The sequence below is a fragment of the Gobius niger genome (assembly GCF_951799975.1).
Source record: "Gobius niger genome assembly, chromosome: 7".
Lineage (NCBI taxonomy): Eukaryota > Metazoa > Chordata > Actinopteri > Gobiiformes > Gobiidae > Gobius > Gobius niger.
The window spans coordinates 34,802,751-34,824,525 of NC_136858.1; the positions used below are offsets into that span (position 1 = coordinate 34,802,751).

Sequence of the window (21,775 nt, forward strand, 5' to 3'; positions counted from 1 at the left end):
CATAAATGTGACAAAATGTGACAAAAAAAATACAAAAATGTGATAAAAATTTGACAAAAATGTGACAAAAAAATTGATAAGAAATTGTAGAAAAATGACAGAAATGTGACAAAAAATGTGACAAAATGTGACAAAAAAATGACAAAAATGTGATTAAAAAAATGACAAAAAATTGATAAGAAATTGATGAAAAAATGACAGAAATGTGACAAAAAAAGACAAAAAAATGTCCAAAAAATGACAAAAAAATGACAAAAAAACGACCAAAAAATGACCAAAAAAATGACAAAAATGTGACAAAAAATGACAAAAAACTTACAAAAATGAGTTGAATACCCAACAAAAAAATGATGAAAAAAAAATCTGATGATGTGAGGAAAAAGATCCTCTTGGTTCAGGCGGGAGTTAAGAGGTTAATATAGAAGCTGCAGTTACGCATAAGACCTGAGGTGGCAGTAGTGAGTATAAAATGACTAACTCAGGCCTCTCAGTCGTGTATATCATCGCTTAAACTGAAATTGCAGTTGACAGTGATTGTCTGATCGATGCTTTTGTGTCCTACAGTATTTACCAGAAGACTGCCCCGAGTATTGCATCAAAGTTCCTGCAGTATTGGTGGTGTTGGTTCAAACTTCTCTTGCTCTATTCTAGTCGAAGTTTTCAAGCATATGTTGCATTTCAGAAACCCTGTGCCTTCACCCTTTTATGAGCCTAAGGGAAACTGTAAAGGCTCAACACCCAAAAACACCCTGATCATCCCCGTGTTCCCGCATGGCCGTCACTCAAACACTGCGGAACCACATTCATGGCAACAGGGAATGGGAAACGAACTGCAACTGCAAAGAATCACATTACAGCATCCTATTTGTATTGGATTCCTGTTAAAACCGGACGAATAAGGTTTATGACTTGTTCAATTGTAAACGGTGTCAGCAATGTATTTATAGAGTCGGTGCAGAAAGTGGTACCAGGGGCATGATTATTAACAGCGTTTGTGTTGATGTTTACAGACCGGGATGCAACGGACATTACGTTTAACTGAGCACGTGAAGTTTACGGTGCAATGAGCGGTTGTAACGTACACAAACAATAACTTCGAAAACTATTGTGGTTCGTTGACAGGCAGCAAAGCCTGAATGTACGTAATAAATATCGCCATTGTTTTTACTTTGTCGCCTGTGGGTGGATGGAGCACATATAAAAACTGTAGTTATTTGTGACTGATCCATGGCAGAAGCTTTGGGACCCACTTTCAACACACGCTGCAAACACGCTGCAATTAAAAAGATAGAAATATTTGTTTTACTTTTAATGAAAGCAATTCATTATTCAGCCCCATTTTTGTCACGTTTATTTTTAATTTCACTCTACTTTCTAAACACTGCTGCGTCTTTGGATATAATTTGATTTTCTCCTCACCCAAGTAGACTAGCAAGCTGCTTTACTTAGTTTTGTATGATTGCTATTATTGAGCTACTGCGACAACACGATTGCCCTTCAATAATATCTGCCTAAGTTTATCTAATGTCTGTTAGGGTTCAGTTTCTTCTCCCCAAAAATCTTAAGAATCTGAGGCTGTTACAGAATTCTAACCCCCGCCTTCAAAAAGTGAGTTTTCTCCGGTTCAGCTTTACCCAGATCTAAAAGAAAACGCCTAATTCGAAAGCTATGACCTTCGAAGCTAATCAAAACGGATCTTTTTGCTCGTGTTGTGATCACTTTTCGTTTTTGATGCTTTTTTTTTTTCCACATTTTGGTCACTTTTCTGTTGTGTTTTCGTCATGTTCTTGTCAGATTTTCTTGTCACATTTTTGCACAATTTTGGTCACGTTTGTTTTTTTTGTTTTTTTTACTCTTTTTTTCAAGAAGCTTTCAGATTTGGACAAAGCCAAACTGGAGAAAGCTGCTCTGTTCAGGTGGGGGGTTTTAAGAGGTTAACAAGCCAATGATATTTAATATAAAGATCTGCTGATTCAAGTTATGATAAGGGGACTGACTATCGAAAAGTATTTTATTATATACTACTGGGGCTGTGCAATTAATCGACATTCGATTACAATCTCGATTATTACACTAAACGATTACAAAATTAGCATAATCGGGGAAAAAACAATGTAATTTTTATTTATTATTTTATTCTTATTTTTTATCATTATTATTTTTTATTTTTTTTTGCAAAGCAGACTTGCATTATTTCATGGCGCTGGGATTATTTTCCCTTGGCTCATGCTTTTGCCTGGCATAAAAACAAATAGCGCTGAGTGATGATGTCATCAGGCCGCGCTGCTCAGTTTACTTGCGCAGGTGTGAGGGTTGGCCAGCAGGGGGCAGGTGTGAAACAGAGACCTCTCCTTAATCCAGGCAAACTTGAAATCATTTGTACTTTTATGACTGTTCAGAAAACAGAAAACATTCAGCATCGTTTTTTTTTATTAATAAATCTATAAATAAAACAAAGACTTTTTTTTAAAGGCAACAAATAATCGCGATTATTATTTTTTCAATACTCGAGCAGCCCTATATAGTACTATATATACGCTGTCCCTAGATGGTGAATGGTTAATGGTCTCCACTTTACAGCACTTTTCCACCAACATTAGACACTCAAAGCACTTAAAAGCAAGGACCCACTCACCCGTGCACTCTCATGCATACACCAATGTACGCAGACGCTGGAGGCAAGGTGATTAAAGTGTCTTGCCCAAGGACACAACCACAGTGCATGGTCCAGCAGTCCACTTTTGAGTCCCAACCCACCATATTGGAAAACCGGATATAGTTCCCGGATCCTTAACTAAGAAAAAAATAAATATTAGAAAAGTGAATCAACTCAAGCACTGAGAACCACTGCATTATATCGTTCAGTCTCCAGAAGGGGTGCGTGATGAAAGAGTGGTTCTGAGTTCTCCTGCCCTCCAGCCTGAGGTTGTAATAGGTTTGATCCCTGAGGTTTGTCTGTATTCCTCGCTCTGCCCAGAGACCGAATGTGATCGGTGGTCTGTCACATAACCGGGTCCCAGTCATATGTATATGTTGGTCTAGTTGGTCTGACCTGATTTAGTGTCACATATAGCATAGCCCGTTCATTTAAGTAGCACATTAAGACTCAAATAAAAGTCAGAGCTAATTGAACAACACCTGGATCAGAGTGATGAAGTAAGTCCTGTAAGAGACAAGCTAAAATGATGGAAACTGTTCTCATTGATGTGGTGAAAACAATCCAAAGCTCTGTCCAGGGAATGTGAATGTTGTCTCCTTGGTTATAGACTGTGTGTAAAGGCACTATACCTGATTTTTTCTAGTGGAACGGAATTTGTCTTGACCTCCTTTAGTATATTGTAAACTCAGACATTTGTGTGAGAAACACTGCATCTAAATATAGCCTTTGTATCAATTTAATGAACTTACAGGCTCGTTTGATCACATTTCTGTGAAGTGACCTTCCAAGTTATGAAACGTGCTTCCCTCCTGTGGAGAATTGGGATGCTACAGATGTGTTCAGAAAGATACAAAAGAGTTTGGATCACAAATAACAGCGATCTTGTGTTCCATTTTGTGGCTGCTTCTTTCATTGTTTGTAATAAAACATAGGTATGGGGCCTTTAACCCCTTAACTCCCACCTGAACCGAGGACATTTTCTCCAGTTTGGCTTTACCCCAATCCAAAAGCTTCTGGAAAAAAAGGTGTGAAAATAGCGACAAAACTGAGACGAAAACAATGATGGAAATGTGACAAAAAAGTGAGAAAAGTTTGACAAAAAAGTGACGAAAAATGTATGAAAAAGTGGCAAAAATGTCACAAAAATGACCAAAAAAATTACAAAAATATTACAAAAATTTGATAAAAATTTGAAGAAAAAATGACACAAAAAAGTGATAGAAAATTGACAAAAAAGTGTCACAAAAATGAACAAAAAATGACCAAAAAAAGAACAAAAAATTACAAAAAAATTACAAAAATGTGACAAAAATTTGATAAAAATTGGACGAAAAAATGACAAAAAAATGACACAAAAAAGTGATAGAAAATTGACAAAAAGTTGACGAAAAAATGACAAAAATGTGGCAAAAAAGTACAAAAAAATGAGTTACAAAAATGAGTCGAATACCCTACAAAAAAATGATGGAAAAAAAATCTGATGACGTGACGGAAAAGATCCTCTCGGTTCAGGCGGGAGTTAAGAGGTTAAGTTTATGAATGTGGTGTGTGAATGCCTGTTTGGTGTTTGATCTCCAGGGCAGCTGTGGCTACACAAGGACCTTTCTTTACCTTGCGACTGATGCATGAAATCTAGGAAAGAGCGAAATGATGTGTTTGTGTTTTCATTATAAATACACAAAGCAAGAAACCCAGGCACAAGGTGTTAAACTCACTGGTATAAGAATGACAGTAATATTGTCAAACTCCTCTGCCCTGCTGTTGTCATTCATCCTGTACAAAGAGTTTGCACTGACCTTTTACTTCTGTTGACACTTACTGGGGTTCTTTCCCCGCATCTGACGCACTGTGAAGTTGTATTTACATCAATATGAAGCAGCTTAGTGACTTAAAAGCTTCACTTCAGCGGGATTTGGCGCGAAGGCTCGGGGACATGTACTTCTCCCAGACTCGGCCACATCGATTCATTGGGACGTAATTAGCCTTGGTTTACATTGTCCTTCCGTGACATCGCTCCGAGCTCCGAGCTCTTCATAATTCCCCCGTAAATCTGTAACCAACAAATTAAGCGGCGCTGTTTACATTTGCTCAGCATGTTTGGCTTTTCGCTTCAAGGGCTACTTTCTTTTTTTTTCCGGAGATGTTTTTCTTCCGCCGCCCCGCTTCTAAATGAGGGGACTTTTTTTTTCTTTTTTTTTTTACAGTGGGAGACTAATTACATTTCATTTTTGAACATTTGAACTGTGTGACTAAGCCTTTCTGTGTGTGTAGATCAAACAGGCTCCTGAGATGTGCAATCGCGGACGTATGTTTTGCAAATACTTGTAATTGCCTGGATTGTGATGACTTTGGAAGGGATTTCCAAAAAGGATTCAAAAAACGCCCGTACACGCTGACCTCAGTCGTACCCACTTTGTAGTCACTATTTCTCCAGCATGAGCCAAGGCAATAGAAGTACCAAGACCTTGATTTCCTTTGTCTCCCTCTTTACCTGAAGTGATAATTACAATAATTACCTCATTATGAGAATACGACCATTTAAACTTTAATTTTAGCATTTGCGCACCTTCAACTTGAGTCACCTTTTAAGACATTGTAGAATTGCATTGCCCATGATAACTTTTGATTAATACGAAAGATGCACATCATGAAATAAGGACAATTCAAAGTTCAAAGTTCAAGTAAATATGCCAAACTGTGCATGTTAGCAATCCTATACAGCAGGGGTAGGCAACGTCAGGCCCGGGGGCCAAATCCGGCCCTTCAGCACAGAACTTCTGGCCCCCAAGGTGATTTTGAGAAATATTATTATTATAAGAGATCAAATACCTGTTTAAGGGAAATTCTGTCAGTCTTTCTTAAGCCTCCTAGCCGAACATTCCAATATGCCGTATATATAATGTAAAACAGTGGCATTTGCAGGAAATGGTTCTTTACTTTGAGCTTCAATGATGAGGCTCGGCCCCTGGTGTTTTGGCAATGATGAAAATCGTCCCTCCTCGAAACAAACTTGCCTACCCCTGCTATACAGGGTCATATGTAGCTTTAGACCAGGGGTGTCCAAACTTTTTTCATGGGGGGCCGCATACTGAAGCGTACACAGGGTGAAGGGCCATAGATCGGTGGTTAGTGCCGCAAAACCTTTGACTAGCAGAGGTTTAAATTGCGCCCCACACCTTTATTTATGCTCAAAACCTTCATGCCAGCTCTGTCTCACAGTAAAAGGTTAGTTGTTTGGTTAGAATTGTGCAGAATTATTACATTTTCAAATAAAAAGGACTATAAGCAGAGGGCCACCAAAAATTGGTCTGAGGGCCGCATTTGGCCCCCGGGCCGCACTTTGGACACCCCTGCTTTAGACCATTCACTTTTCTGCAGTAGACATGGTTTATTCACAGTTTAGACATCATTTATTTTAGATCTACTTTAGACCCTTTGGAGAACGTCTGGCTGCACATTTTTTACAAGCATCGTTGTAGCGATTAGATGTGATTCACACGCACTGCTCATTACACGTTCAGGATCATTAACAATTGAAAGAGGACTGAATAATGAATTGCTGAACTTGACACAACAATCACATGGCAGTCCTGTTTGTTGAGATCTAGTCTATAGGGTTAATGATTTTTTTTGCAGAGGACATTATATTACTGAGCCACAAACAAAAAAGGTCACACGCTCTCATATTTGTTTGGACCTGCCTTTAGCTTTAATTACAGTTTCCATAAGCTTCTCCATTCATTTTCACCAAGATCTTATATTGATGATACCTGTTAGATCCCTGTTTGCATATGCTCTCCGTGCTGGCGTAGGTTTCTTCAGGGTTCTCTGGTTTCATTTCAGTTAGTCATTTTATGCTCACTACTGCCACCTCAGGTCTTACACGTAACTGCAGCCTCTATATTAAGCTCGGGCATGACGGCACTTCGGACCGGAATTAATACCTTTTTGAGTGACAGGATTTTAGAGGCAGTTGTGGTGAATAAGTCTGGGCTCATTCTACACATTAGGACATGGCTGGAACATGTAGGGGGAGGAAAATACTTTGTTTTAACATTTTTAAACAAATAAATTAAACAAATAAATAGAAAAAAACATTTATGGGAGAGTGACCACTGCGCTAAGCACATTGCAAAGATTCTCAATGGGGTTAAGACCTAAACTCTGTGGTGGCCAATCCAAAATGATGTCTGATGCTCCCTGAACCACTCTTTCACAATGAGGATGAACAAGGTGTTATCATCTTGGAATATGCCTGTGCCATCAGGGAAGTAATAATCCAGTGAGTGAATAACCTGGTCATTCAGGATATTCAAGTCGTCAGACGATCTCGTTCTTTGTGCTCATAGTGTTGCTGAACTAAGACCTGACCAACTGCAGCAACCGCAGATTATAACAGTTAGTCCAGGTGACCATGTTTGTTTGTTTTGATTCGGGAGTGTAATTTTTTGTGATCTACAAATTGCAACCATTCATTGCAATTTGATTGTGATTAATCTGGCAGCTCGACACTGAACCCAGATCTGCTGTGTTGGTCATTCATTGTTTCTCACTTAAAAAAAGCCTCTCCAGTGCTTCTCTTTCTGTGTTTTGGCATTCACAAAAGACATTATCCTGCCTTTGCTTGTGTGCTTGTATTTTTGGTCTCGTCCCCAATGTTTTCATTACACAGCGAGGGTCATAGTCCCTCTGGCAGGCATTCTCCTCAGCTCTGGGATAAACAGTGTCTACGCAGCCGACAGTGATGCAGACAGAGGATGTCAGACAGCGCTGGGTTACAGCGATAAGGTGCTGCTTTATTTAGAAACACCAACATGACGAACTTTTGACATCACAACTCGGCTGCCATAAGCCGCGAGACACAGAGAGACGAGATCATGAATGCATTTTGCAAAGATGATGCCAAGTCTGAGGCTGACGCCCGTGTAATCTTAGGGAATGGAGGTTTTTGGGAGAAAAAGTCAGAGAGGTCAGACTGAGATGTACATGTACAGAAGAGGTATTAAGAACATTTGAGTGGAAGGAGGCTGAGGTTAGAGCTGCCAGGAATTAGGGGACAGGAGACACATAAATGTGGTAAAAGAGAACATGAGTCAGAGCAGAGGATGGAGAGAAGTGTTGTGTAATGGCTGGAAACTTACTCTGGCAAATACACGCTCATTAACCACCATTCCTGCAATGACACACTGTGGTTGTGTCATTGGGTTTACACAATTGACCAATTTTGACCATTTTAAAGGTGCACTTTGTAACTTTAGTTTGTATTGATCTTTCAGTGACCCGGCGGCTGTATGGGTGCTTCTTTCTAATAATAATAATAATAATAATAATAATAATAATAATAATAATAATAATAAAAATAATAATAATAATAATAATAATAATAATACATCAAACTTGTATAGTGCTTTACATGGGGGACAGTGTTAATTTTGTCGACTAAAATATTTAGTCTTATTTTTAGTCAAAGTGATATTTTTGCCGACTAAAATAGGACTAAAACTAATTAAAACTTTCTCATGAGACTAAAACCATGACTAAAATGTCCAGATAGTTTAGTCGGCTAAAATAAGACTAAATAAAAATGAAAAGGAGAGACTAAAATCATCCAAACTTCTATTGACCGTCTGAAAGAGCCTCAGATCATGTAAATTCACTGCTAAATGAACAGCTCTGAGCTTTATTCATGTGGAGCAGCTCCATGAAGTCGAGGACCACGATTAAATATGATTATAACGAATATTCTAAATATAAGTCGACTAAATTAGTCTTAATTTTAGTCGACTAAATTGACTAGACTAAAATTGAAACGTTTTTTTTGACTAAATCTGGACTAAAATTATACTACATTGTCGTCAAAAGACCAAGACTAAAACTAAAATAAAATATGTTGTCAAAATTAACACTGATGGGGGATAAAACAAAACAAAAATAGGGGTTTATGGAAAAAGCTAGTCTGAACAGGTGGGTTTTTTAGTACTGATTTGAAGGTTGGTAGTGAGTCAGAGTTTCAAATGGGCTGTGGGAGTGGGTTCCAGAGGGTGGTCTTTCTCTGCTGATGGAACCATATCCAGATCCTGAGATGAAATGAGTTAACAGATCTATACCAGGAGTCGTTGCCTCTCGAATTAGACGGTTCACCCACTTTTCCCCGGACTATGCTCAAACCGATGTGCGCCTGTGTGCATGAAAGCAGAGTCGGTGATCGGGCATGTCGAATAAAAAGAATAACTTGTCACATGCAGCTGGCAGTCTGGCCCAAACGCCTGAACCGCGGCGGTGTGACAGATCTGTCCGACTGACTATTTGAGAAAGTAAAGTGAAAACCCCGTGTTTTGAAAGTGCTGTCACAAAACTCCGAACCCGCGGCGTGATTTTTTTTGATGGGAGCTTAATGAGCCTCGGTTAACAATGTGTCTTTTTTTTTGCGGCGCAGAAAGCGACTTAACTTTTCTTTCATTTAGCCGTTTCACTTGGCTTTCTATCCGTTTTTTGTTTTGATACTCGCCTTTATGCCGGCTGACTAGGAGGCTTACGCTATTGTCGCGCTCATCCGTTAAGCTCTGGGTGTCAGCTAAACGCCTCAAAATGCGAAATGTAAATGCAGGAGCGCAACAGGGCTGGGGACTTATTTCTGCTGATTTGGACGTAGACTTTTCATTGATAGTCGTTCGTATTAGCGCCGCATGCTGTGGCTATGAACGGGGGGAGGGCTAATCGTTTGGCTGTGGAGATTTATAAGCCAGGAGTATTTCGAATGTTGCTTTATGTTTGGGTTAACTAAGGAAAACTAAGTATTGATGGCAATTAAGGCGAGACACTGCAAGTGAATAGGGAAAAAATGTATATTTACAGATATCAATTTGAAACTGTTGCTGTCGATCACTGGCATAAATGTGAGAAAAAAAGACATTGAAGGTTTTCTGTCATTTTATCTTTTCATATAAGAACAAGGTGTTTTATGCCTAAAAATGCCCCGAATTTCCCATCTTTTCGGCGACGAAATCTGAATAATGGACAGAGCTACATTCAAATTTATAGTTTCATTTTATTGATGATTGAGTTACCAAGACTTTCTCAGAGGGGATTTTGGATATCTTGTTTAGTTTTAAAATAAGCTGTTTTTTAGTGGAAAAATTTGTAAAAAAAATAATTTTCACCTAATTTTTGACATTCAAAACTCAATAAATGGGGCAAGGGATTAAATAATAAAAAATCCCTCTGAAAAAATCTTCCAAGTATTGTTCAGTCCAAGGCTGGAAAATTTGAAGTCTTTAGGTCCGACTGACGTGGACATAGTGTCGCCACAATTACAGAAAAATGTGTTTTGAGAAAAAGGCCCTTGAAATTGCATTGTCCCATATAAGTCTATGGGTGAACATTGAATCAGCGCAATATTTAAACATGTTATTGTGAAGATTAGGCATATTTTCTGTTTCCGGGTGAAAGCTTATATGTTCAGAGACCAATTTGGCCCAAAACCTGAAAACTGAAAAAAAATGTGTTTTGCCTGTAGTGTCTCCCCTTAAATGAATAAACCTATACCTATTCACAAAGATAACCCTAGTCCCATTCCTTTTTAGCCTATGAAACATTCAGCAGCATTCTTGTCCAGCACAGAGCCCTCGCCCATAAACTGTGGACTAAAGTGAGACAAGCACACACTTCTATATGTCGTCTCTCCTCTCTTATGGTCCTGCCTGAGGTTAAACCCTTGTCTCTGGCCATGTGCAGGTGACATTTCACTGATCTATCCTTCTCCTCTCCCCCCGCCCGCCCGCCTCACTCTTTTTGTGCCTGTCTCTCCTGTGCAGGATTTGAAGAAGGTGCTGTCGTTCCCCCAGTACCCCGGGGAGTTCTTGCACCCGGTCGTCTATGCCTGCACTGCGGTCATGCTGCTCTGCCTCTTCGCCTCCATCATCACCTACATAGTGCACCACAGGTAAGGCCCATCGATCACGTTGTGTTCAATATTGGAAACTGAAGGTTTTATTTTCATCGATTGATGAGACACTTAATACGAATCTCTTCAGACCGCCGCCTGCTTGAACTAATTCCTCAGAAAACATGCCTCTTAAGCATTGCACAATTTCCCCGAAAGCTTCTCTTTGTCTGGGTTCTGGACACATTTTCTCTCACGCTTGTAAAAGCACATTGGACAGAGAGTAAATCTGCTCTCTGAGTGTAGGTATTGACAACAAAATGTATTTTTAAGTGCACTTTTAAAGCAGTGCTAAGTAACTCATGGCCATAAGCGCCACTGCAGCTGTTGAAGCATATTACATTTTTCTACTCATTAATTGTCCCTGAGAGTAAACACTACGCTGACAGAAAAGACAGAGAGAGAGAGGGACTTTGTACATCCAGCAGTTAGCTTTGCCCGTTAGCCTGTTAGCTTCTTCTTCGTGATTCTATTAGTGTGTATTGGGGCCTCTTACCCGATGGCAGGAAAGTTGCAATTGTGGTTGTCTGGCCAGAGACACCGGGGGGAGATGAAAGAGCCCCCATCATCCCATTAACACTTGTATTACCCCCAGAGGGACTATGATTTAATAAGGTAAACAAGTTAATTAGTACTGCTTTAAAGCAACACGCCACAGGTACATAAGGAAAAATATATATTTTACAGAAATCAATTTGAAACTTATCGTGTGTGTTTCCAGTTAAAAAAGGTATGTTTTCCAGAAAATATAGATGCAAAAATGGCCACAATTGCCTATATTTTCAGCTACAACATCTGAAGAATGGATTAGCTTATTTAAAACTTGCTTAGTTTTTAATAAGCTAGTTAAAAGTGAAAGAATAAAATTCAGCCTTGTTTTTTGCAGTTCAAAGCTTAAGAAATCAGGCTAAGAATTAGATATAAAAAAAATAAAACAATTATTACAATATTACAGAGTCATCTTGGTCGCCTTTCATTCTGCACGTGGATACCAAACATGTTCAAATGTGTGAGTGAATACACGAAAATCGAGTTTGGTCTAAGTTTCACTCTGACATTAAAACGATAAAGATTTTAACTTCTTAACTCCCGCCTGAACCGAGAGGATCTTTTTCCTCACGTTGTCAGATTTTTTTCCATCATTTTTTTGTTGGGTATTCAGCTCATTTTTGTAACTTTTTTGTAGCTTTTTGTTGTCCTTTTTTTGGTCATTTTTGTCAAATTCCTATCACATGTTTGTCTTTTTTTTTTTTTTTTTTTTAGCATTTTGTCACATTTCTGTCATTTTTTGTCACATTTTTGTCATTTTTTTTGTCTTTTTTTTTGTCACATTTTGTCACATTTTTGCAACTTTTTCATCCATTTTTCGTCACTTTTTTGTCAATGTTTTCTTACTTTTTTTGTCACATTTCCATCATTGTTTTTGTCTCAGTTTTGTTGCTATTTTCACAGCTTTTTTCCAGAAGCTTTTGGACTGGGGTAAAGCCAAACTGGAGAAAATGTGCTCGGTTCAGGTGGGAGTTAAGGGGTTATGAGAGAAAACTTGGCAAAACTCTCAAAATTGACCACTGTGTGAAAAATGTATGTTTTCACTTGCCGTGTATCGCCTTAAGTGCAGTGCTTTCTAATAAGTGGATCTTTTTGAGCTTAATATAAAACTCTCTATACTCTATACTTGTCTTGTTAAATGTACATGGCCCCACACTACCTGTCTGAGCTCAGGTCAGCTGTACGGTCTTTGCTTGTTGTACAAAGAACTAAAAGAACATCTCAACGTGACAATGCATAAAATAACATACAATCAAAAACCTGTCCAGCTGAAATAATATATTGTTATTGAAAATATTCATCTTGACCATGGATGTAGACATGAATCTCCATTGACGTTCTGTATAAGAGTCCGTCAATCTTTCACCTATAATTCAATATAGAAGCTGCACTTCTGCCATTTAGCCAGTCTCAGCTGACTAACTCCTCAGTCCCACTTGCTAGACCAAACTGACAGCAAAGCACGGCTAATACTCTATTTACCACTACCACATATAGCTCTATACTTCAAATAACTTCCGATATTACCTAAGGCTCTTACACCTGTCAGCCTTTGATTCCACCCCCCCCCCCTCCTCCAGAGTACACTGTGGAGACGGCTGCTTGTGTAATCTGCCCATTTCCCCGAGTTACCTTCATGTTGGCTTATGACTGGGCTGTGTCTCCCCCTATAATGATCCCAGCTCAGGGTGCGGTGAGTCACATGCTTTAGGTCCAGCTTTCTGCCTCTGACTAAGCGGATATATTGCAGACTAACACATCAGTCTGCGTTGCGAGAGTCGGGAGTGTGGCAGCGCAAAGATTTAACTATGCATGAGTGCATAATTATACATTTCAAGGCAGGTTCCCAGCTTTGTTGCGGTAATCTTTATGGAGATACAGACGGAGGAGGCTGCGTGAGCAGTGATTGTGTGTAGGTTTATCTTGCTTAAATAGCTCTAGGCACTGTATACATGGAGTGGATCAGTCTTTACGTCATGAGGTGCATGGTTTGAACAACATATCCTTGGTATTTGCATGACTTAGAATAATGTAGAGAAAATACCCCTTGAACTTGGATTAAACTATATTTTTATTGTTGCAAAAATATAAAGAAAAAATTAGAAAAAATAGACGAACAAACATGCATTTGCTGTGAGTGGCCTGACATAGGACTTTGCCGGGAGCAGGGACGTCTCCATCTCGTCTCCATGGAGATTTTGATTAAAGTCAGCCAAATATGAGATTTAGATGCTGAACCAAATCAATTCTTGGAGAACCCACTTCAGTGTTTTGGAGTAGTAGAGCATGTTTTGTATTGTATAGAATCCAGTAGGATCCTAAATGTTACGCAGTGTGCCTTTAAGTTATGAAATATGAAAGAGTTGAATTTAGCAAAATATCACTCAAGGCATATTTATGAGGTGGAGATTACATTATACCATAGTACATAAAAGTTAAAATCATGCCGACCCTCTTTTTTTAAATTATTTTAGAATCAGTACAGGCATACTTTTTGTCAAAGTTTGCTTTTTTCCCAGAGCTAAACCTAATTTGCGGTGTTTCGGATGAGACCACATTAAAAACCTATAATACTTAAAGGGACTATAAGGAGTTTAAACATGTAAAAAAAGAAAAAGTATTTTCATCCCCCTACATGTCCCAGCCATGTCCTAATGTGTAAAATGAGCCCAGAATTGCCTCTAAAATCGCTCAAACAGTGCCGTCATGCACGAGTGTAACATAGAGACTGCAGTTATGCGTAAGACCTGAGGTGGCAGTAGTGAGCATAAAGTGACCAACTTGCATCTAGTCTCTTTAATGCAGGTGCGGGGCAGGTAAAATAGTATTGCTATTTTGGAGATTTTACAGTGGTTGTACAGTGAGATCATTGACTCAATGTGTGTAATCTGTGCATTTTAGATATTACTTGTAAAAGTGCAACGCAATCAATAGGGAATCATCACATTGTAGAACCTGAAAACAACCAAATGTTGATATAGTCTAGTCATTGATCTGGCTTATTGCTGGTGTAAGTTGTGCACCTTTTTTAGATGTCACATTGCACAACGCGGGGATTGTAAAATCGTGAGCCTGCACTCGTCTCCACTTTGCGATAGTTCAAAGAGACAATAGCTTTGATCAAAGTTTTGTCGTAGCAGTTTCAGGCTCCAGACGGCGTGTGCTTTGCTGAGGCAAGTGCTTCATGCTAGCGTTGTTTATTTCTGTGGAAAAGTGAAGGGATAGTACTGTAAAATGTGGAGTCGGACCCGCTCATTGGCCTCTGTTGCTTGTGACACTGTGACAGAGATCATCGTTGCAGCGAGAGGAGGCTCACTCTGCGACTAGCCATCCAAGTGATCAAACCCTGCCTGATATCTGTCACAGCTCGTCTTTGGTCGTACGACGGCTCTATTATTTAAATCTGTGTCCCTGTCTCACTGTACGACCTCAGACCTGCGATTTTGAGCTACGACCTAGATTTTCCCCTCGCCGAGCGATCGTTGGTGGCAGACGGCCAAAATCGCGCAGTGTACACCCCGCTTAATTAGACTGAGTGGTCCTTGGGAAATCCAATAATTTCTTAGTTACTCGGTGTGAAAAGTTCGAGAAATGTATCCAAGCAGCACTTGTGATCAGTGGATGAAGTAATTCTTATACTTTTAGCATGACATTGTACAGAATGTAAGCATGAACCAAAGTTGTAACTGGTTGGAGTAGATAGCAGGGCTGAGGTGCTACATTTATGAGCGAGTTAAAAATGTATTTACTTATGTAGAGTTAATGTATTTATTTATGTGTGCTGAAAAAAAGGGTCTTCTCACAATAAACTGAAATTACTTTGTTCATGTTGGTTAAGTCTCACGGCATAAAATATCTCTTCCAAGCAGTGTTAATTTTGACAACATATTTTATTTTAGTTTTAGTCTTAGTCTTTTGACTAAAATGTAATTTAAAGGGACTATAAGGAGTTTAAAAATGTTAAAATTAAGTATTTTCCTCCCCCTACATGTTCCAGCCATGTCCTAATGTGTAGAATGAGCTCAGACCTGATCACCACAACTGCCTCTAAGATCCTGTACGGTCTCTCAAAAATGTGTCACTTCGGCCCGAATTGCCGTCATGCACGAGCTTAATATAGAAGGTGCAGTTACACATATGGCCTGAGGTGGCAGTAGTGAGTATAAAATGGCGAACTTCCTTCCAGCCCCTTTAATTTTAGTCGAAATTTAATCCAAAAAAAGTTTCAATTTTAGTCTAGTTTTAGTCGACTAAAATTGCATGTCAATTTAGTCGACTAAATTTAAGACTAATTTAGTCGACTTTGCATTTATAATATTCATTATAATCATATTGAATCTTGTTCCTCTGCTTCATGGAGCTGCTCCACATGAATAAAGCTCAGAGCTGATCCTTTGGCAGTGAATTTAAATGATATGAGGCTTTTTCAGTTGGTCAATAGAAGTTTGGCTGATTTTAGTCTCTCCTTTTCATTTTTAATTAGTCTTATTTTAGTCGACTGAAATATCTGGACATTTTAGTCATAGTTTTAGTCTCATGAGAAACTTTTAATTTAGTTTTAGTCCAATTTTAGTCGTCAAAAATATCACTTTGACTAAAATTAAGACAAAATATTTTAAACTTTTCTGGTTTCTTTTTAAAAGACACTAGGTTGGAACAAACAAAAGCTGTTCAATTACCTTACGCGTTTCGACGGACAAGGAACCACTTCCGTCTTCGTCAGAGGCGTCTCCCGACGTGCATGATGCGTCTCTTATTGGGAAAGTTGTAGTTCCCAGGCGTTAAATATTTTAGTCGACGAAATTAACACTGCTTCCAAGAAAGTAATGTGAACCGGCCCACCACCAACTCAACCAAGTAAATGCACATACAGGTCTATGTATTCGCTCCTGACTGTCCAGCCTAAAGACGGTGTGCAGTGGCTAATTCTGGCGAGTGCTGGTTTACGGCAGAGCTGGCCTTTGTTGACAGTTTTGGTGGATAAGAGGATTGGGCTGCACTCAAAATCTGGGCTAAGACCCAGGGCTCAATCCTAAGACTGTGCATCTGGGTTCAGGGACTTGGAAATGCCCTCTAACTTACTGTTGCATTTTTGGAGTAAGAAAATATGATCAACTTACTGTACAAACTGTGAGTTGAGTGAGTCATACCTTTTTTTTAGCACGATGTAGATTTTATTTGAGAGCACTGTGCATATGCCTAGACACATCAGTTTAAAGGAATATATTTAGAATTTGGAAGTTCATTGACGGGTGCGGCGGTGCTCAAACTTTTCACACCGAGTATAGTCTGCCACCTCAGAAACTTTGACTATTTCACTGTACAAGGTTAGATCAAGATTTCTATTTAAACTAGCCAAGATTTAGGACTGGTCTCAACTTCGTATAAAGCAGTAGACACAAATCATGTATATGGGGATTAAAAAATAAACTTTAAACATTATTCTGCCCCAGCATTGATATTTTATGTTTTATAATGTGAAATGATGTCTCTGTAAGAGTGAAACAGCTGGTGTAGACTTCGACCGGGGCCCCTCCTGATGGCAGCTGTGGGAATAACTTATTAAAACGTAACTTTAAGTTTAGCACGGTGCACACGTTGAGGGTCATTCATCAAGACGGGTTTGCCTGCATTACTGTTTTAGGACCCTGAATCTGATATGTAAATGAGAGAATGCTGAATGACCATAGATATAGAGCTCCACAGTCCCGCTGCTTGCGGTCCTGTTGCTCCGGAAGCAAAAAAACCTTGTCTACACGACCGTCGATTTTCCCAAAATTCAAATATTAAGAGTTTAACGTCACCGCAAAAGCTAATCAGCTATGTAGTAATTCGTGACCATAAAATGTTTCATTTCAATCCAAAAAGAAGACATAATGTTGAAGAAAAGCCAAAGGTACAAGGCTGTGACATATTTCACTTCCTGACTATAGAAACTCCGCATCCCAAGAACCATTGCGACATCGCTCCCGCTGGTCAAGGCAACGAGGTTTTCAGCAAACACGGCGAGTTTCTTTTACTTTGCAGACAAAAGTTCTATATTATTTCACTATTAAACAATCTGAATCCTGCTAATTGGAATAAAAATGATCTGTGGTTCGTTTAATTGGATCGTTGGGAACATTTTTTTGATCCATCTGACGTTTTTCTTACTATTAATTATTTATAATATGTTGTCTACATTACAATAAATAAATACATGTGGGAACGTGAAGCTCCACCAATTAAAGCCTCGTAGTAGATCATGGGACTACCGAGCATCCTGGGTAATGTAGTTCTAGGACGAAGGCTCGCAGTATTTTTTGGTAAACTAGATGGATCTCATATGTGCTTTTTTCACCTGCATCTGACTTTGCGGTCGCTTTATAACCACAGAGCTGGATTCAGCCCGAGATGACGTAGTTACGGAGTTAAACACTTTATTCGAAATCAATACGGTCTCAAAGCAAGGGGAGTTTTACTTCCGGACCGGAGAGGAGGCGGGACTGTGGAGCTCTATAACATGATGAAGATGAGTGGGTCCCATTCAGCCCCATTCATTGAAAAAGGTTCCCGAGTTCTGTGTGAAATGTAATGGCCGCTCCGTCTCCTCCTACGCAGCCTGTTCCTTAAAAGGGCAAAAGGGCGGGAAGCTGATTGACAGGCTCTGAAGCCAGTCAATGTAGGTACTGAAAGTGCTTCCAGATTTTGGGTTGATAAACAAAAATGAGGGTGGTTAAAAATATTTCACCTACCCCAGCATTGTCACAAAGGTCATATCGATTTTTATAAAACGAAAAAACTCTTTTGAGCCAGGCTTGGTAAGTTTGAAGTCCCATTAGAATCAATGATCAGGGGGTAGTTTTACAGCGATGTCAGCTCCACCACCATAAGGACCATACAGAAGCGTGTTCCCATTCCCATTCCCATTGTGCGTGACTAAAAATATGCAAGTAACTTCCTTATCCGCTTTTTCACATGCCACTCGTTTTGCACATTAGCAAACGTTTGGTAAATTACCCCCCTTTGGCAGAGAATGGCTCAGATATATTATGGGTTTTAAACAGGACAGGTTCGGGTTTTAAGAATGACGCAATAGTGAGGAAGTAAAAGACGAAGCGATGACAAGATAGAAGAAGAAACGGCTACAATGACGAGAATTCATCCATGTGAATGTGGTGAAATGCTACTGCAGGTGTGTCTATGACGAGGGAACGTCACAGCATTGGTTTAAAGCTCAATTTGTACGACTTTAGCATAAGTGAAATGATCTCCGATTTGAATGAATGAAGTTTCAGATTGCAGATGACCCTGGGAAGCTCAAGTACCATCAGTCGTACACACACCAGGCACCGCGGTGTCCGTTGTGGAGGACATTGATTCAGACTGGATCTACTGTCTTTGTGTCCTTTTTCTTCTTCTACTACTGCGCTCATTACGCCAAACTATAGGTGACTTTTATTTGTTATCTAGTTTAGCATACAACGTCAGATACCCCGCCTATAATCAATTGCTTGTTAATCTGGGACTTCAGCTTGAACATGGCTGATTTATTTGATTTCATATGAGTTATCTGTTTTGCACATAGAGGCAACCAATCCTCTATAACAGTGGTTCTCAACCTGGGGGTCGGGACCCCCAAGGGGGTCGCGAGACACATTTGGGGGGTCGCCAGATCATGTAGATAAAATATACATATTTTTATTAGCGAATATCATAATATGTTATTGTCGCAAGTGTGTGCTATTTTACCAGAGTGCCATTATGTGTTCGTAATTTGATGATTTTTTTTTTTTTTTTTTTCAGAATTATGTAGGCCAATTTCTCACGGTGTGACCCGGGCGGGGGGTCCTGAGCCCCTTTAACCTGTTAACTCCCGCCTGAACCGAGAGGATCTTTTTCCTCACGTCACCAGATTTTTCTTCCATCATTTTTATGTTGGGCATTCAACAAATTTTGGTCATTTTTTGTCTTTTTTTTGTCATTTTTTGTCACATTTTTATTAATTTTTTGGTCATTTTTTGGTCATTTTTTGTAATTTTTTGTCCATTTTTTGTCCATTTTTTGTCATTTTTTTGTCTAATTTTTATCACATTTTTGTCATATTTCTGTAATTTTTTGTCACATTTTTGTCATTTTTTCGTCCATTTTTTGTCCATTTCTTGTGACATTTTTGTGACATTTTTCCACTTTTTCATCAATTTTTCATCACTTTTTTGTCACATTTCCATCATTGTTTTTGTCTCAGTTTTGTTGCTATTTTCAGCTTCATTCCGGAAGCTTTTGGACTGGGGTAAAGCCAAACTGGAGAAAATGTGCTCGGTTCAGGTGGGAGGTAAGGGGTTAACTGTTATAATGGGGGTCGCGGCTCCAAAAGGTTGAGAACCACTGCTCTATAACAATAAAATACAATATTACAAGTGCAGAGAGAGGCAGAAAACCCAAATGGGCTTGTAACTACTCCTCCACCTATTGATAGATACATATATAATCAGACTCTAAACATCATTTCAAGTACTCTGTGTGTGTGTCGGCGTTAAGTGTTCCCAGTCTCCCTGTCACATTACCCCATCCATCCCTCTTTGTTTCCTGCGTAAAACATCACTCACAGCGCTGTGTCATTGGCATTAATTCAGCGTTATTGAAATGGCTTTCCATCTATTTCAATCCGCGTCGCAGGAAACGTCCCAAACGTGTCGTTTATGGGGAAATATTGATGGAGTTACGAGAAGAAGTGGTGTTTTCCTGTTTGGTTTTATTTACTTTCCCAGGCGCAGAGAGGGAGAAAGTGTGAGAGAGAGAGTGAGAGAGAGAGAGACTGGAATCTGTTTGACACCTGGGACGTAGACGGGGCGCGTCGTGGTGCAGTCACAGCGTCACTTACTGTCATCTGCCACTGCAGCAGACAGAGCGGCAGACAGGGGGCACAGAGAGAGATAGAGAGAGGAGGGGGAAGAGGAGAGGGAATGGTGCAATACGAGCAGCAGTGGTTAACTAATGAGAGGCCGCCCATGAGCCTGGCTGCTGTGTGGTAGTAGTGCATTTATAAAACAGGTTAGCAGGTGCGTGTGAAGTGCCCTCTCAATAATAGCCTTTCAAGCATCTCCAGTGACTACAAGTTTCTCTGTCTTTAGCTTTGATCATGTCCACTGCATAGATACAGTCAAAAGCGTCTGATGTTGGGGATTTCAGCGGCTGTTTTATACCGTTCAGCCTGTCAATCACGGGCTGACAGGTGTACGAGCCCAAGGCAATATCGGACGTTATTTAAGATAAGATAAGATAAGATAAGATGATACTTTATTGATCTCACAGATGGAGAAATTGCATTCGATGAGAGAGCATCCGGCAGCAGCACCCATTCAGTGCGCACCACTCTTTTTTTTTCTTTGGTGAAAGATGGTTGTGTCGCGGCCGCCATCTTCACTGTTTTGGTCACAGGAGGAGCACTGGTTGATGGGAAATCCGTAGACGATGACCACGGCGGTGGAGCTCTTGCGCTTGGCCACGATGTTCTTGGCCACACAGGTGTAGTTGGCCGTGTGGGACAGACGCGCCTGCTTAATGATCAGGTTGTGGTCCACGGTGATGTAGAAGTTCCTGTCCTCGGCCGGGTCGATGATCTCGTTGTCCTTCAGCCACTCCACCCGCATGACCTTGGAGGATGGAGAAACTGTAGCTGCCCTCTGTCTCCTCTGATCATCTGAAACGGTGCACCGCCTCCTGGGCTTGTCCCCGTCTCAGAGCGTGGTGTCCTGCACTGGTCAGCTCCACCTCGTCCTTCCTCTTCCTCCTGCACAGCTCCCTCCACAGTCTATCACCATCTCCTCGTTGGTCCCTTTTGTTGTTTCCTGTAGCTCCTCTTGTGACGCCTCCTCCGTGCTGCAGGTGTGGGGGCTCTTGGTGCCTCTTCACTGTTCAGTGTCTCAGAAGAAGATGTTTGTAGATCTCAAATGGGTTTAGCTGATAAGCTAGCAGTTTGTTTACCTTCAAAAAGCTGCTTTCTTCAGGACCATTTTGGACTCTCAAAGTAAACAAATCCACCAAACCTCCACAAAAACACGGTAAAGACGTACAAAAGAATCCAGAAAAACAACGTGGTTCGCTGAAAAAGGCAAATAATTCACTGAAAAAGTGAAAAAAATTCAGCTGCACCAGGAGAGAGGGAGGTCACTTCCTTTGAAGCACAGAGCTATATGTGGTCGTGGTAAATAGAGCATTAGCCGTGCTCTGCTGTCAATGTGATCTGACAAATGGGAATAGTCAGCTGATAAGTGGTTCTATGTTTATTTCCTTATTTCCTTACCATTTTGGTTTTGAATTATGAGTTAATCTCTTACCTGCCATCCCACCTGATCAGGGGGCTATATAGGGGGCATATTTTTCAAAACTAAAAGGTCTTGGCTTTCAAATTAGGTATCACACTGGCATATAGGCTGTAAGCTCTCCAGTCAATATGCTTTGAGATTTGGATGCAAATTTTGGTGTAACCCTAACCCTAATCCTAGCCCTTTATTATCCACTATGTATTCTATATTGGACCCGCAGCCTCCAATACTGTTGGTGCAGCCTGTCAGGAGCAGTAGAAAGCTCCAGTGCAGCGCCTGATCTCATGAGATCTTATGCAAAAGGCTTGTTCAGGAGAA

The 21,775-nt window shown here is 40.0% G+C and overlaps 1 protein-coding gene across 1 annotated transcript in view; it reads left to right on the forward strand.

The window, feature by feature from the left end:
• The window catches only part of adgra1b (adhesion G protein-coupled receptor A1b), a 414,503-nt gene that overhangs the window by 326,192 nt on the left and 66,536 nt on the right, over window positions 1-21,775 (forward strand). The window contains exon 15 of the mRNA XM_079560565.1: window positions 10,474-10,601. Coding sequence (XP_079416691.1) covers window positions 10,474-10,601 — 128 coding nt within the window. The remainder of the gene's footprint in view (window positions 1-10,473; window positions 10,602-21,775) is intronic.